General features: G+C 31.0%; 1 protein-coding gene across 1 annotated transcript in view; it reads left to right on the top strand.

The window, feature by feature from the left end:
- LOC127709376 (nuclear protein localization protein 4 homolog) overlaps positions 1-19049 on the top strand; it is a 33006-nt gene extending 13957 nt beyond the window's left edge. The window contains exons 4-15 of the mRNA XM_052214876.1: positions 1586-1765; positions 2482-2530; positions 3432-3526; positions 5236-5359; positions 5592-5771; positions 6833-6994; positions 8792-8918; positions 11265-11425; positions 12001-12180; positions 12545-12661; positions 14037-14148; positions 16384-19049. Of these exons, the coding sequence (XP_052070836.1) occupies positions 1586-1765; positions 2482-2530; positions 3432-3526; positions 5236-5359; positions 5592-5771; positions 6833-6994; positions 8792-8918; positions 11265-11425; positions 12001-12180; positions 12545-12661; positions 14037-14148; positions 16384-16541 (1645 nt within the window). The 3' untranslated portion in view covers positions 16542-19049. The remainder of the gene's footprint in view (positions 1-1585; positions 1766-2481; positions 2531-3431; positions 3527-5235; positions 5360-5591; positions 5772-6832; positions 6995-8791; positions 8919-11264; positions 11426-12000; positions 12181-12544; positions 12662-14036; positions 14149-16383) is intronic.
- Positions 19050-19226: the final 177 nt, after the last annotated feature.

Below are 19226 nucleotides of genomic sequence, written 5' to 3'. Positions count from 1 at the left end.
CCCATATAATAATCTTGACATAAAAGATCTCGCTTGACCTTATCAGGTTTATTATCCCAGATAAAAGCATACATTTTATTTGTTAAATTACATAACATGTTCTCATCTGGACTAGGGATAGATAGAAACAGATGATTTAATTTAGATATGACCAAAGTTTTTAAAATGGTAATCTCTCCAAAGGGGGTGAGATACTGTTTTGACCATTTTTTCAAAGTGTTGTCTATATTATCTAAAACTGGCCTATAATTTAAGTTAATCATTCTATCTAGGTCGACTGAAAAAGTAATTCCAAGGAGCTTAAATGTACTGGAGCCCCATTTCAATCCCCACTTTACACAAATTTGATCCTGGCTATGTTTTTTGCTACCTATTCAAATAACACTTGTTTTTTCTATATTAATCTTAAGTCCCGAGATTTCAGCATACAATTGGAGAACACGAAGAGATGCATCGAGCGATTCTGGCGAGCCATCTAATATCAATGATGTATCATCTGCATATTGAGAAAGTACAAATTCTGTATCATCTATAGTAATACCCTTTATCTCCTTACTATTTCTTACCAAAATGCCTAATATTTCTGCACATAGCAAGAAAACATAAGGAGATAAAGGATCTCCCTGTCTACAGCCTCTCTCTACAGTGAAGAATTCTGACAGAAAACAGTTTTGTGTCACTGCAGCTGTTATATTGTTATAGAAGGTTTTAACCCAGGATATAACTGATTCACCAAAATTAAAATATCTTAATGTATCATAAAGAAAGGACCAAGAAATGGAATCGAATGCCTTCTCAAAATCAATCAGCAAGAGAATTCCTGGGATATTATTTTCTTCAGTAAAATGTAGAATATCATATATTAATCGACAGTTTTCACCTATATATCTACCTGAAACAAAACCAGTTTGATCAGAACTTATTAATTTTGACAAAACAGATTTTATTCTCTCTGCTATACAGCTTGATGCCAATTTATATGTAGAATTTAGAAGAGTAATAGGTCTCCAATTCTTAAGAAATTGTTTTGGTTTACCATCTTTTGGAATACATGTAATCATGTATAGATCTTGAATTGATTAAATTATGAATTAGGGAACTTCAAACAGATTGGAATACTTATTCATAAAAAAATAGATTGGTTTTATAGAACTTTTAAAAAAAATTCATGATTCACATGATATTAGATAGGTTTTGTAGAGCTTGAATACTTTATTCATCAAAAAATTTTGCTTTACAGAGCTTGAATAATTGATTCATATAAATTAGTTTGGTCCTATAATGCTTGACTATTTGATTCTTATAAAACTAGGTTGGTTTTATATAGCTTGAATCTTGGGATATTTCTTGCACTACAACATGTCTCAAATTAAAAGAAATGACTTTACAATTTAAAACTGTATCTACCCCTATTAAATACTTGATTTTTTTTCTGGCTAATAATAATAAGTACTTTAAACATGCCCATTGTTTTGTAGTTAATCAGGGCTTTTCTACTTCCTATGAATATAGACAAAAATAAGCTTAATTAATGTATGCATTTAATTTCATATTTAGAATACAGATATATTTGCCTTTATTCCAGGCATGGTGACATGTTGTATTTATTACCAACTGATGGTAAAGACCTTGGATCAAACCTTGTACAGGCAGACAATATGGCACCTTCTCCAGGGAGTGCTGCACAGGGGGTTGTGGAAGATGAAGTTGACCAAATATTAGACAAAGAAGATGGGAAAATATACAGGAAAAGAAATGAACAGTTGTAAGTATTGCTGTGATCATTTTTGTCTTGTTTATTACAAATTTCAACGAAGACATGACAAATATGCTTATCCAGCAGAGGCATATCTATACATTCTACAAAGCTTGAGAGTGCAAATGATCAATATTTTGTATATACATGTTCTTGCATTTATTATAGTTTGAATTTGTTTTCTTCGTTATAAATGTCAAAATGATATGCATGTCAGTTTCCTCATTACATATACAACATGTACCTCAATTTCAGAATTCAATAACTTTCTATAATCTTCTTTATGTTTATATTAATTATGTAATATATTATCTGAAGAATTGTTTTCAAGTGTACATTATATTTTTTTGCCCCCGTCGTAGGGGAGGGGGCATTACGTTTTAGCCCTTGTCCGTCTGTACGTCCCGAAATTGGTTTCCGTTCTCTAACTTTAGTTTGCCTCAACCAAATGTTAATGAAACTTATACACAATGCTTATTACCACAAAACACAGATCAATTTTTAATTTGGGTGGCGTCACTTTTACCTTTCTAGAGTTATGCCTCTTTACAAATGGAAAAATTGCTGAATTTTTCGTTTCCGTTCTCTAAAGTTTGCCTCAACCAAATGTTATGAATCTTATACACAATGCTTATTGCCACCTGTTTAAAGGGAACCACTTATGTCAAGTCAATGGTATTACGTGTAGTCTATTGTTACTTTAAAATGTTTGTTTTTTCTTTCAGATGCAGACATGGGCCTCATGGAAAATGTCTTCACTGTGTACCATTAGAGGTAATGTTAAATGAAAAATTATCCTTTATTTTTCTTACACCAAATAAAAGGGGGGAGATTGGAGTGCACCAATAGATATATAATAGGTTTTGGAAGGTTTTGAAACATAAACAGTTGTTTGAAGTAATCAAGATCAAACATGATTGTTTCATATTTGATAAATTCCAGTTTACAAAGGGACCTATTTTCAGGGGTTCCTTAGTACTTGACATATTTTTATGCCCCCGCCATAGAGGTTGGGGGCATTAAGTTTTACCCTTGTCCGTCTGTACGTACATACGTCCCAAAATTGAGTTTGCCTCAACCAAATGTTATGAAACTTATACACAATGCTTATTACTACATAATACAGATTAAGTACGAAATTTGGTTGCGACACTTTTACCATTCTTGAGTTATGTCCCTTTATAAACATAAAAATTGCTGAATTTTTCGTTTCCGTTCTCTAACTTTAGTTTGTCTCAACCAAATGTTATAAAACTTATTCAAGTTCAAATTTGGGTAGCGTCACTTTTACCGTTCTTCAGTTATGTCCCTTTATAACTATATGATATGCAAGCGGGGGCATCATCTGTGTCCACATGTGGACACTATCCACATTTATTTTTCATAAGTGCTTATAAGATATAGAATATGGATTGTTAAATTGAAAGTTTCCAATATATTTATAATCCCATTAATGATATAATTTGGATAAAAGTACCAAACAATGATATAAGGTCTTTAAGTATACATTGCATTTAATTTCAAAGTTGAGCATTGGTTTAGAGTGTTGCAGGCAAATATTATTTACATTCACTCTTTGAAAAATACTTTAAAATATTGTACTGATAAACCTTATTGTGAACACAAACAGTTATGATGTAGTGAATATTGATCATGAAACTAATAATTATTTCAGCCATATGACGAAGAGTTCCTGAATAGCTGTGATCCACCAATAAAATTCTTAGCATTTCATTCCTACATCAGAAAACTGACTAGTGGGGTGGATAAGTATGTTTTTAGTTTTACAAACTCTCATTAGGATTCATTAATAATTCATTGACATGTTTCAAGGTTTGAAGAATGAATTATTCAAATAGAAAATTATTAGATCAGCTAGAGTAACTATCCTTAGTTTAATGTGCTATTCACATTATTGTATGTTTACATCTTCTTGGAATGCCCCGGCACAAATGAGACAGACCTTGGATTATATGTTGATTGGATGGATGGTACAGAAAATTGGGATTTTTCAGAATTAATTTAATGATATCTAGTCTTTAGTAAACTTGACTTGAATTAAATTGTCTTTACAGAACTTAAACTGATTCTTTGGACAGATGTTATAAATAGTCTATTTTATGTATCTGCATGCTTTTTATTTTTATCACTTTTATTAAAAATAGACGATAGGGGTAGACTATTGATAACTCTATTGATTTATTTGGAGGCTTTGTCGTACTATCAAAATTTGGAATCATGGTGAACATATTTACTGTTTATTGATCCTTAAACAGTAAATAAAAATATAGTTTAAAGGTCACACATTTTTAGCAAGAGACAACAGTAGTTGATCAATGTTCAAAAATCATGAAGATAATTTAAAAAGAAATGTGATGTGGTATGATTGCCAATGAGACAACTATCCACCAGAGTTTAAATGAAGTAGATGTTAACAATTATAGGCAACCCTACAGCCTTCAACAATGAGAAAAAGCCTTACCATATAGTCGGCTTTAAAAGGCCCAGACATGAAAAATATGAAACAATTCAAACAAGAAAACTAACTACCTAATTTATAACAAAACAATTTACGTAAAAACAAATATAATGAACATGAACCAATGACAACCACTGAACTACAGGCTCCGGACTTAGGACAGACACATAAAGAATGTGGCGGGGTTAAACATGTTTGTAAGCGCTCAACCCTCCCCTAACCTGGGACAGTGGTTTAACAGTACAACATAAGAACAAATTATAAAAATCAGTAGCATTTGGCTTAACTCAAAAGATTGGTATGAGGCATATAAGCATCTAACATAAAAACAGTAGACATCAAGCACCGAAACAAGAGTACTCACAGTTACTGAAAGCTAGTTCAAAGCCAATTACAACTAATAGATAAATCATGTTCTTCCAGACAAAGGTATCAATCATTACACATCCAACAGATTTAGTCATAAACAGTCTTAGATACACATGACCTTGTGCAATGCCAAAATATAAGTAAACAGTATTGACAGGATGTAGGATAATGAGTTCCCATAACTGTAAATATATAGCCATATATATTTAGTTATGTTTTATTTTTCAAATACAACATTTACAAAATCAATGTTAGTATCAATAAAAGCAATATTTAAAGATTACACGACTGCTAAATTGATAACATTTAAGAATAAGTGTATTCAAAGGATCAATTAGTTTACATGGCTCGTATCTATATTTATGAGCTTTGTAAACAACATCACCGTAAAATTAGGATGTGATAAGTCCATGTGGAAAAAATCTACCAAAATAAAAAAATATAGGAAAAATTGCATCAACTCCAAACAGAGCAAGACTGGGTGTGTAGAAAAGGTTAGGGTATGCATGCATCATCCACAAAGGACACATAAACTCAATAGAAAAAAGAAATATGATAACAAGTTTTGTAAAATTTCTCATTATATATAGTTAATTATACCTCGCTCTATAAGGTACATTTATTTTTTCAGAGGGAAATTTGCATATTTAGAGAATCTGAGTTGTAAAATCAAACCAGGATGTACTGAGCATCCACCATGGCCAGGTGGGATTTGTACTAAATGTCAACCAAATGCAGTGACACTCAATAGACAGGTAAGTTTGAACATACTTAAGACAAATATAGTCTGGTGCTAGTTTGTCTAACTTGCATTTGTCCTATGCATTTTTGTTTCTGAAGGAAAATTGAATATCTAATAAAGACAGATATAACATTCTTTATGAATTGTTGTATTTAGAATGACTTTTGGTACTTTTAGTTGATTTTTTAGGAATAACTATTCTGTTATTATTGATTAAAAAAAATTGTCTTACATTTTGATTTCAGAAATTTCGCCATGTTGATTACATAATGTTTGAGAATCCATCCATTGTTGACACTTTCCTCAACTTCTGGAGAAGTACTGGCAATCAAAGAGTTGGTATTATGTATGGTAGATATGAACCGCATAAAGACACACCATTAGGAATTAAGGCTACTGTGTCAGCTATTTACGAACCTCCTCAGGTATTTTCAGTTTCTTATTCATCATTAATTGAATATATTTTATATTCTTACTTTTAATATTTATACATTTTTTTATAATAATCCATTTCTTTCAAGTTTGAAGGACATAGAGGTATTAAACTTTTGATGAATCATTAGATCAATCTTGCTATTCATTTATTAAACCAGTTAAGGGACCATTGAGGGCATGATCACAAAACATAACAGTACATCTGTTAGTGAATATAATTATACTTTTAAGTAGATAACATGAAAAGAGAGAAATATTGTAATATATTGTCAAACTGAGATGGCTTTCTTACACCTTTCTAAGGTATAATTAACAAGAAAATTAGCTTTATTGTTACCTTTAAATCAATGGAGTTACAAAAGATTGCTTTAATAGGTGTTAGATATTCAATTTAGAGCAAATATTAAACTCCCTGTCTGCTAAAAAATTTCATATTTGACAGCATTTCAGAAGAAAATCTAGCATTTTAGACATTAAAGTCTTATTGAAATATGGTAAAAACGGGTCTGATGCTAAATCTGGGTTATTGGATAAACAACATAAGTATAAAAATAGAAAAATATCCATTGAGCTTTTAAATTGCTGGGTGTGACCCGTAAATGTCTGATCAGTTCACAGGTTTGGGTTATAGAATTCTCAGAAATATGATTTACATTTATCATTGCAGATTAATACCAAAGGTTGTATTGAATTTTTGTAATACATATTAATTAGTGTGATTCACATGTACTATTTCAGATCAATACAAAAGGTCTTTAGAGTTGTTAAAGGGTTGAAATACATATAAACTTAGTGTGATTCACATGTATTTCAGATCAATAGAAAAGGTCATATAGAGTTGTTTGAGGGTTGAAATACACATTAGTTAGTGTGATTCTGGTGTATTAATTCAGATCAATACAAAAGGTCATATAGAGTTGTTAGACAGTTGAAATACATATTAATTAGTGTGATTCATGTGTATTAATTCAGATCAATACAAAAGGTCATATAGAGTTGTTAGACAGTTGAAATACATATTAATTGGTGTGGTTCACATGTATTATTTCAGATCAATACAAAAGGTCATATAGAGTTGTTAGAGGATGTATTAGAACATGAGGTTAATAAAGTGGCAGAGAGGCTGAGAATACGACCTGTTGGATGGATATTTACAGATCTGATAGCTGATGATTTATCCAAAGGAACTGTCAAACATTTCAGGGGAAATATTGTAAGGAAATTACTGAGTTTATACTGCACATTTGTAAATTTAACTGCACTATCATCTTTTTAAAACTGCAGGAAATATTGGACAGATGTTGAAGATTGCAATTTTGTTATCTGTTTTATTCATCCAGTGACATGGATGTTCCCATCAATTGTGTGAATAATATTTCTTGACAAGAAAAGAATATGTTTATCTTTATTTTATAGCTATTTCCATACTCCCAACATTAATTTGTTATTTGGGTTTGCCCATACTTATTCAACCAAAAAATAGACTCAGTGGTTTATATAGACCAAGGAACACAAGAAACTTTACATTTAAACTAATTTAATCATGGCTTGTTGCCATGGTAACTTTTCATCTGATTTTATTTTAATATGAACAACTCAAACATAGTTATGTTTGGGAAAATAAAAGTGTATGGTAAATAAACAGGCCTTACTCCTTTGAGATAGTTACAGGGATTTTTGTATCTTTTCAATTTTGTAAATGGCTAAAATATTTTGATGAACCCTTTTATCTGTTTAAGGTGGACAAATTAAGTTTTACCCTTGTCCGTACGTACGTACGTACGTACGTACGTACGTCGGTACGTCCCAAAGTTGGTTTCTGTTCTCTCACTTTAGTTTGCCTCTACCAAATGTTATGAAACTTATACACAATGCTTATTACCACAAAAAACAGATCAAGTTTGAATTTTGGCAGCGTCACTTTTACCGTTCTAGAGTTATGCCCCTTTACAAAAGGAAAAATTGCTGAATTTTTCGTTTCTGTTCTCTTAAGTTTGCCTCAACCAAATGGTATAAAACTTATACACAATGCTTATTACCACAAAACTCTTATCAAGTACAAATTTGGGTAGCCTCACTTCTACGGTTCTTGAGTTATGTCCCTTTATAATGTTATATGCAAGCGGGGGCATCATCTGTGTCCCATGAACACATTCCCCATTTATTACTAGTTGTTTCCTTTAAGCAATTAACCTATTTCTTTTTAACAATTTTTTTTTTTTTATTTCAATATTTACAAGTTATTGCTTAGCATCCAAACAGTCACTGTTTACTAAGGAATAACTTCCCAGTCATTTGGGGGAATTTTGGTAGCAAAAAAAAAACTCAATTTAATTTCTTTTTTGGGGCTGAAATCATGGAGACATGCATGTTAAAAGGTCTTATATAGAAGTATTATATGTGTATAGATAACTAGGTGGAGAAGTCTTATATAGAAGTATTATATGTGTATAGATAACTAGGTGGAGAAGTCTTATATAGAAGTATTATATGTGTATAGATAACTAGGTGGAGAAGTCTTATATAGAAGTATTATATGTGTATAGATAACTAGGTGGAGAAGTCAAATAATGGAGCTGTTCACATCAAATATTTACAGATTTACAAATCTATTTAACTAAAGATTATGCTTTAAGAACATAAAATATTTACAGATTTACAAATCAGTTTAGCTAAAGATTATGCTTTAAGAACATAAAATATTTACAGATTTACAAATCTATTTAGCTAAAGATTATGCTTTAAGAACATAAAATATTTACAGATTTACAAATCAGTTTAGCTAAAGATTATGCTTTAAGAACATAAAATATTTACAGATTTACAAATCTATTTAGCTAAAGATTATGCTTTAAGAACATAAAATATTTACAGATTTACAAATCAGTTTAGCTAAAGATTATGCTTTAAGAACATAAAATATTTACCGATTTACAAATCAGTTTAGCTAAAGATTATGTTTTAAGAATAAGGTCTATATTGTTCTCTCATGAAATGTAATTATTTGTAGAATTCACATTTTCTGAGTGCTGAAGAATGTATCCAGGCAGCTCACTTTCAGAACAAACATCCCAATCCATGTAAACTCTCTCCTGAGGGACATTTTGGTTCAAAGTTTGTCACAGTTGTTGTCACAGGTAAGAAAGTTGACATATTCACAACATGTTGGGATCTTTCATAAGACATATTTTAGAGCAAATATAACTGTATGAATTGTTTTTGAATGCAGTAGCTTTATTGACAATATTGATTCTTTCACTCTTATTTGATGGACATAAACACTTAGAATACGTTCTGAAATTATTTTTTTCTTCATCCAATTTTTGGTGGAAGAAGACTTCAAGTCTTCTGAAAGCCTTTACTGCCGGCTGTAAAATCATTGAACTGTCACAAGGACGTATGCCGTATCCCTTTCTGTGCTTTACAATTTCATAACAACTTCTGTGCCACATCTTGACACCGATGTTTACACATGATCTAATCTGCATCATTTAATTTATTAGTTAGGCTTGAAAAACGATCACTATCGTTAGTGTTATAATTTCTCATGTTTTAATGTATTAATATCAACCCTTTTATTTATGTAAATTATTAGATTTCATCTCATCTTACATGAACGTTTTTTATTTACTTGTATAAACCGGATGTCTTTAAAGTAGAGTTTGTAGTATGCATGCGTGAATTTGGTATCGGGTCGTTTCGCCCTGATTACATGTTCGCCCTTGGTCCGTTCGCCCTGAGTTCGTCCCCATAGAGTACATTCACCCTGGGTTCCTTCTCCTTACTTTTATCGTGGAAGTATTATATTGACTGCTTTTATCAAGGACGTTTTATACGTCTTTGCAATAATAATATTATGGGTATTAAAGTTTAATTAACTTATTCGGATATTTATATGGTATAAATTCTCGAAATTCAGAACCACGTTGGTTACGTATCTGCGCATGTGCACAAATGGGAAATATAATTGTGCATCTGAAAGTTTCAAAATAATGATAAACAGAATTGTCATATATTCATACAATCCATCTTGAGTTAAAGTCAAGTATATACGTGGAGAGTACGACTTCAATTCAATGATGCTTGAAAAAATACACGGATTTAGTTGTTCCGTCTGCATTCAGATCTTTAATGCAATCAATTAAATCATATTCCAGTTTAAGACAACATGTTTTTTTAAAACGAAAGTTAGAATATTTAAGTATGTTATTGCGAGAATAAAGAGTCAAGCGCACATGTGAATCTGCTGGTGTTTTACACATCAAACGATGCACCGTCTGTTGACAGAAATATCAATGTACAAACTAATGTCTGTTGACGGATTCCTGGATTTCTAAAGTACCTTGTTTTCATGTCGGTCATTGTCGGAATGTCCCCAATGATTGCCTTTTATTGCCTTAATACGTTTCAAAGTTTTAGAAGTGATAAAAAACTGGATTTAACAACTGAATAGTCCAGCTCATTACCGTTATTCGTTATTAAGGTTCACACATTATCGAGGCTCGAGTACAAAACCAGTAATTCGTTGCTGTCAATAGTTTTATTTTCATGAAAAATTTCAGAAAAGGGCTGTGTGACTCCTGACGGAAAATGCCATTCCTACCCTCATACTTTTGTGTAAAAATATTAGACGAAAAACAAATATGATATATATAGGTCAAGCACTTTAAATGAACGGGTTTGAAATGCTAAAGTGTCAAGCGCAGTCGTGATTCTGTCAACTGACGGTGCATTGTTTGATGTGTAATACACCAGCAGATTCACATGTGCGTTTGACTCTAAATTATCGCTATAACATTGCAAGGTCATCACCTGACATGACCAGTCAATCCTTGGCCTGACACATATCTGCATTGGATATATTTAGAATTTTTCAATATATGTTTATAATGAAAAACCCTAGTTTAAGCAAAGTTGACTAAAATCTTGGTGGCCAGTTTTTTTTAAAGTTAACTATCTGCCTTTGACAGAAAACTTTCAAGTGAAATCAAATCAATTACTGTTATAATTGCTTGGCGAAATTGCGTTGCATCAAGTTGACCATGTTGAGACGAATGTATGGAATTTAGTTATAGAAAATTTAATTTGAATCAACAGTATTTGCAGATTTTATGTTAAGTAAAGTGAGTTTTGGTTGAGTTATGAGTATTTTTATTATTGGAAGAAAAAAATCTGTCAAAAGCAACACTGGGACAAAGCAGGCTGGGTTGGTGGGGGCTGCTTTTATTGTAATAAAAGTTACCTTTTATGCATCTTCTTCCACCTCAGAGCAATCAGCTCTTTGATTTGTACTCAGGATAATTTGACCATATTCAGTATTATCCTTACTGTGTTTCTTCTTTAATAATTCCTGTATATACCCTTTCTTATACCCCTTCTCCAACAGAGTTCAACCATGCTTTTGAATTTAATGATTTAGATCATGAAATAAATTACTTGCAGTCTAATAATACTTTCTTATAATGATTGAGCATTGATTATAGGTGATGATACAAACCAGATTCACTTTGAAGGATACCAGGTATCAGATCAGTGTATGGCTTTGGTAAGGGATGATTGTTTTATACCAACAATAGATGCTTCAGAACTTGGTTATGTAAAGGAATCGAGTGAAACACAGTATGTTCCTGATGTCTTTTATAAGGTAATGATTGTTATAAAATTGATATAGTAATTCATTATAAAACTAAAGCCTATGTTTATTTGTTAATTATGAAGTAATTAGCCTTTAAGTAGAAAGTTTCATTTCCAGAATTTGGGAATCAACAGCTTACAATTTTCAAAGTTTCTAGGAGATATTCAAGTTCTTACTGTACTATATATCTGTAAGGATAAAGATGAATAATTTTACCAAGTCAGACTGTCTTGAGCATATGCAAACCCAAACTTTTGAAAGCCAAAGATATGCAAGACCTAACCACCTGAATAGCTATATGAACATCCGTCTTTAAAACATTTTTGGGTTAATTTTTTTCTCAGTAACTACACGTCTTAGCTTCCTAATAAATGACAATAATATTCATCTGGCTATGCCATACAGTGTGACACATATTCATTACCTTCAATATTCTACCAAATTAGAAATGACCCATATATATGGATTTAAAATAAATAAGTCACAATAAGTCAACAACAGTAAGCAGTGGTATAATTAGTGAGTCTGTTAACTTTAATTCTATATTTGTTGTGTATATGTTACTATGGTTACTGTTATAACAGGTGAAGGATAATTATGGAAATGAGGTTACACAACTTGCACGTCCTCTTCCTGTGGAGTATCTCTTACTTGATATGCCAGCAGCATTCCCTGTCGAACCTCAGTATACATTTAGATCTCATCTGCATACAGAAGTCACATCCTTCCCGGTAGAGAACAGACATGTTTTAGGACAACCACATGTAAGTAGCAAAAAGAGACTAAATACAGGTAATTTATATACAGACGACACACACTTCCTCAGAGAACTGTATTAGGATCACTTCAGTTAAGTAGCAAACTGAAATTAAGAATACAGGTAATAAACAAACAGAAATCACTCCCTTCCCTTTAGAGAACAAATTTTACAGGTCAGTAACAAATGGTAAATATGAATATATTTTATTTACATAAAGAAATTGCAGGATCAAATTTTTTTCTGAAGTGAATATAACTATATTCAACAAGACTATCACATATAGAAATTTAGCATGATCTTGTATGCATCCAAATTAAATGCAGCTTTTTCTTCTTCTTTTGTTTTAACTTAATATTGTTACTTTTCAGGATTTCAATGCATTGACAAGCTATTTACAACAGTTTCCACCAAACCGATTTTTAGAAGCTATGGCAAACTTTCATTTACTGATTTATCTCAGCACATCAGATCTATTACCATTAAAGGTAAAGTTATAAATGATTTATCTCAGCACATCAGATCTATTACCATTGAAGGTAAAGTTATAAATGATTTATCTCAGCACATCAGATCTATTACCATTGAAGATAAAGTTATAAATGATTTATCTCAGCACATCAGATCTATTACCATTGAAGGTAAAGTTATAAATGATTTATCTCAGCACATCAGATCTATTACCATTGAAGGTAAAGTTATAAATGATTTATCTCAGCACATCAGATCTATTACCATTGAAGGTAGAGTTATAAATGATTTATCTCAGCACATCAGATCTATTACCATTGAAGGTAAAGTTATAAATGATTTATCTCAGCACATCAGATCTATTACCATTGAAGGTAAAGTTATAAATGATTTATCAGAATGTGATACACACAGTGAACATATGTGTTATAGAATCATTAATGTCAGGCAGATTGAAAGGATGCATATATATTTTGTATAATCAACTCAAACTAACAAAAAAGTTTTATCACATACCCCAGTAGTCAGGCTACGCATTTCCTAGTTTGGAATTACTGCCTTATACGTGTCAGATAAGGGTTTTAATCCAGACTTTTTGTTCAATGAACGTAGAAGTGTGATAGAGTGAACCCAGCATGGCGTCCTTTGGATGCATATTCTTGTTTTATCAAAATAAGAATTTTTGCACATATTTTGATGTTGTGTTTCTTGAACGAGATTTTTAACAATTCCTTAAAATGCAATGTAATGAACATAAAGTCTTGTAAGATTGATCTTTTGAAGACATAAAAAGTTGTTTCCCTTTTGAAAGAAATGAATGACAAAGTACTGCTCTCGAGGGAAAATAAATATATTAAGGATTGCATTCAATCATACAACAGCCCCCAAAATGTAATAGGAAGATACCAAGGGGCCAATCAGAATAATAGAAAGATACCAAGGGGCCAATCAGAATGATAGGAAGATACCAAGGGGCCAATCAGAATAATAGGAAGATACCAAGGGGCCAATCAGAATAATAGGAAGATACCAAGGGGTCAATCAGAATAATAGGAAGATACCAAGGGGCCAATCAGAATAATAGGAAGATACCAAGGGGTCAATCAGAATAATAGGAAGATACCAAGGGGCCAATCAGAATGATAGGAAGATACCAAGGGGCCAATCAGAATAATAGGAAGATACCAAGGGGCCAGAAACTATAAGTTTAAGAAAAAGACAACACCATTGCCAAAAAAAAAGACGAGCAACATATATTTATACTGAAATTATGACTTTCTACTTAAAACATGTAGATCTACTGACATATCTGTTTAGTGCAAAAACATATTTTACTTCTTAAAAGATATATTTCTAAAAAGAAATATTTATTTGTGATTAATTTTCTTTCAGGAAAAAATATGCATATTACTGGATGCAGTGCAAAGTAATGATGAGAAACTTGCTCATCAATTTAAAAAGACAGAAGAATGGGCAACTGTGGAAGAAATGATGGCAGCACATGGTGAGTTCATGGGATAAATACATGTAATCGTTGTACTCTAAGTCTGTTGACATATTTGTTAGGTCTCAGCTGAACGTGGAAATTCATTATTCGGTTCAAAGTTTGGTACTTAATTAATTGTTGAAATAATTTTTAAAATAAAGCTTGAAATGTTAAAAAAAAAAATATATAACATGGAGATGATAGTGGAAAAATGAATAATATACTACTAAGAAATACCCTGGCCTTTCTAACACTTAAACCATTGTTGTGACGTCAACCTATTCATTTACCGTGGATTCTTTTTCTAGAATCAACGCTTCCTAAATCTGTCGCTGAAATGGACTCACCAAATTACATTCAGTTGTTTCCTTTGTGTGCCTTTTTTCATTAAGTTTGAATTGGCTAATTTACTGATTTCTGTTCACTAATGGAATTAATTTAAAAACTTGCCTTTAATTTTTGTATTTTTTATATGCCTTCACTGGGAATCAAACCCGTCCTTGAAATCTGTTATGTGTGATTGACATCAACATATCGAAGAAACCTCTCGGCTACCAATGGGTTACAATTAAATTGTCTATTTTATATATATAAATGAACATATGATATACATCGGTACAACGGACACACAGGGCTTGTACCTTTATATATACACATAATAGGCAATCGTATATTATAAGTTGATAGCCGCAAGGTTAGCATGGTTAAGATCAATGAATTAAAGGTAGGGACTTTTTGGTTTAGGTTCGAATCCCTGTATTCTCTTTGTTGTCCCTATTCTTTAGTTTTCCTGTTTTTTTTCTGATTATGTATGTTATTGTGGATATTTTTGTAATAATAGCAAGTTTTACCATATATTTTTGGATTATTATTGTCTGTTGAAACCAAGAACACATATTTGAAACTAAAATGATTACATTCTATTTGTCCATTTTTGTTTTATAAATATAGTATGATTTCATCTGTTTTACTACATAATTTTCAAATGTTTATTCACAAATTCCTATGGGAGTAAATCGTGATGTGCCTAGAATTAGGCTTCTTGCTAGAAATTTTGGTAACATACTTATTATATATACTTTATATATGCTCTTTGGTCAGATTTTTTCTCTTTGTCACATTCCCCATTTCCATTCTCTATTTTATTAGAAATAAGTTCGAATATGTCTTATTTTGTAAACACAGATAATATTCAGATGCCTGATAATTCAAAGGCAGACGTGTTGTGTTATATTTGTATTTTTCTAACCAATTAATTGTGATCTTAGATTTATTAATGCATCGTTGAACATGATAAAATAGATATTTAAACTCACTTACCATACCTTCTTATTAAGAAAAGGCTTTAATTTTGAAAAGACATTAACACAATAGTTTAAGTTATAGATACAATGGATAAGCGTTGATTCATGAAAAACAAACCATTCGCCCTCCGGGCTCATGGTTTCTTTTTCAAGAATCAACACTTATTCCGGGCGAATGGTTTGTTTTTCATGAATCAACGCTTATTCATTGTATCTATATAACTTAATAAGTTATAACAAGAAATCCTCTCCTTAACCAAATAATGAGACATCCAATATTTTATTTATGTTTCATCTCTCAATTATATACAGTAAAACATTACATTTAATGTATAAAATAGAGAGCCATTCTATACAGAATTATAAAAGGCTATGATTTTAAATCATTACAACAAATTGGTTTATTACATAACCATGAGACATTCATGAAAAAAACCTATAATCAATTAACAGGAACATTGAATTTGGTTAACACAAATTATGTGTATTACTCAAATTCATTATTTAACTTAAACTTTGAGAAAGAGATGGATGTTGTTGAGGTAGCAACAATGTGAAATACTTGGCAAATATCTGGGAGAGTATCTTTTTTTTCCGCTAGTCTTCACCTTTGGTAAATGCTTTCAAGTATTTTTAAGAATACTAAATACTTTTGACTAATTGCACTTACCTTGCATTTTTAATACTGTTCAATGTATTTAACAAACTGTGCATTGGCATACTCAATATTTTCTGAAACAATTTGTTGATATCCTCAAAAGGCTGAATGTATGTTGATACCCTTCAAAGGATAAAAGTATGTTGATATCCTTAAATGGTAACACAGTTCCTGTATTGTAATATAAAAGACTCTAGTATGTGCCAACACTCTCAGCTGCTTTTGAAACATCAAAATGAATTTTGTGTGCACAGTTACTAATAATTAATAAAGGATTTTTCTATTTTTCAGTTCCCACTCTAACTCCAGGGAGGCCATCATCATCTTACGTTGGACCCAAGGCTGCACCATTACCTCCTATAGGCTCAAGTTGGACGTGTGCACATTGTACATTTATAAACACAACAGATAAAGACCATTGTGATATGTGTTCACTTCCCAAACAATAAATATTAGTATTATACATTGTAGCAGAAATCTTAAAGTGCTATTTCCGTCAAAGAATATTCTAAGAATACCAGAAAAACAATGGCATTTTGTCATCTGAAAGTTTCTTTCCTGATATTTAGTCCAATAAATAGAATGTGGGATGTAGTTTATTTTCAGTCTCCTTGACAACTATAGTGTACTGTGTATTAAAAGTTGTTTATTGAATTGTTATGAAAATTACTTTTATTGTGATTACTGGATTGTAGTTATCTGCACTGTATAGCCTTCTTTATTGTCAAAGAATAAAAGATACATTCTCTGTAGTCAATGAAAATCATATCCTGATCTTGCAAAAATGTAAAAATTATTTTAGAGGTTTCTCTACTGTTTTTATAGAATTACTGCTTCTTTAAGGGACCTAATTTCTATTAAAGTTAAAATATTGATATACATATATGATTATAATTTACTGTCCTCACCAACATTTTGCTTTGGCTTGCCATTTGTCTTTATAAACACTTGGAACTTCTTACCATAGACAGGTTAAGCAGAGACCTTTGATGACCTCGTTTCAAGTGTCATTGCTTTGCTTTCTACGGACAAAAACTTCACAAGATCTTTAGAACATCTTTTTCCTGCAATGGGTGATAAACAATGTATAATGAAAAAAACAAAAAGATACAAATATTGCCATATTCATCACTCTCCAAGAAATTATATATGTCTGAATTTTTGGATATTACAGAATATGAAATCTATTTTTACAACAATTACATCTGTTTTGTTGTATCTTTTTTTTTCTGATGCTGTAGATCATTTTGTGATACAATTTCAACATTGGTTTATTTTCTAAATTAACAAATTAAAATACAAAAATGGAGTATAATTTAAAAATTTTAACAGAATCAATTATCATGGTGAACAAAATGTAATTTTGAGTTTAGCTAATGTTTGCTGAAAGCTCAAAATTTGACAGTCACAAAATTTTCTGAACAATCCTTAATTCTTGAAAAATTTTGAATGATAAAAAATACTTTCAAAATGTTGTTTTCTATGATTTGTCCAGTACAGATTAAAAAAACCTGATGGGAGGTTGAAAAAAGATTTAGAATGAAAGATTATTTGTTACTGTAAAAAAAAATCTCACATCATTGCATGACTGCTAAGAGAGTAATACAGCCTCAGCTGACCCTATAGTTATTTATAAATAACTGGTCATTAAGTTTCAAATGTCATGCAAATTAAAGAAATATGGTTTAGGTTATGTAAAACTTTTGAGTGAAATTAATACACACTGTATATCAAATTTTGGACCTTGAACTCTCTACTTAAATGCACCTTCCTTCTATTATTAGGAAGGTATAATATTACACTCTCTCATCCTTAAAGCCTCTCTTCAGACAGTAAGTAATGAAAACAGTTGTCCTGGTACTCTCTTTGAATTTGAACTGTGATAAACAGTGCCACCTTCTTTCTTTCAAATTTGTTAATAACTTTATACTTAAAAAATTGTGAAAATAACTTTCCCCCAAAAAAATCACTCTTTAGTGAAAGTTAATTTTCCTAGAATTACATTCATTTGATAATGTATGGTTTGAAGTATTCCTTATCTTTCAGTAAAAAATCTATTACAAGTGAATGGAAAGCGTATAGAATTATTTAAAGGAAAGGTTGCAGAAATGATGATAGAAGCGGTATATAAATTAACCTTTTCTGTTTGTAACTAAAAAAGTTGTATAACAAGGGGATGTTGTACATTGTTCTGGAATATTTTGGGTTCAATTTGGTTATTTACCATTTACATTGGTTAAGAAAATAAATGACTGATCACTAAAAAGTAAAATCACAAAAATACTGAACTCCGAGGAAAAGTCAATCGGAAAGTCCCTAATCAAATGACAAAACACATCAAACGAATGGACAACAACTGTCATATTCCTGACTTGGTACAGGCATTTTCAAATGTAGAAAATGGTGGATTGAACCTAGTTTTATAGCGCTAAACCTCTCACTTGTACGACAGTCTCATCAAATTCCGTTATATTTACAACGATGGGTTATATCATTTTCTTCTGATAAGCAACTTAATCCTTTTTCTGTTTCATTTAATACACAATCACAAGAGGTTGGGAAAGGGAGGTCCTTTGCTTGAGATAGTGTGAAATCAAAAAGTGATGAGATAGTGAACATTTTTTTTCTCTTAGGCTGGAATTGACTTGTCTATGTAATTCTCAAAATATATCAAATAAAAAGTAGACAAAAACTCTTGAAAAAAAACCTTTACCAGCATTATGTAATGTCATTGATCTCCATAACATTAAGTATCCTACTAACAATGAAACTATAGTAAGATTCTAGTCCAAAGTCACATATAGTTTGCTTGAATGCATGAATATAATAATTTTGGTGTTTAAAAGACTTGTGAGATTTTTAACATGAATTATATATTTTTGTTTATCAGCCTGACAAAGGAATATTGGTGCACAATGTCTTATTTATTCTGATAATTAATAAATACATTAAAATAATTTTGGTGTTCTTGATGTTATTAGTTCATGATATCTGAAAATAATCTTATCCCATATGATGAAGTAACTATTAAGTCAAACATATGAGATACAATTTTTTTTATATTGATGTGTAGTATTTATTTTTTCAAAGTAAAAATTATAATTCTATACTATCATACACAAACAAGAAAGGTT

This window comes from Mytilus californianus, unplaced genomic scaffold (assembly GCF_021869535.1).
Source record: "Mytilus californianus isolate M0D057914Y unplaced genomic scaffold, xbMytCali1.0.p SCAF_7, whole genome shotgun sequence".
Lineage (NCBI taxonomy): Eukaryota > Metazoa > Mollusca > Bivalvia > Mytilida > Mytilidae > Mytilus > Mytilus californianus.
The sequence above is the reverse complement of the archived record's forward strand: the minus strand, read 5'-3'. Positions and strand labels throughout refer to the sequence as shown.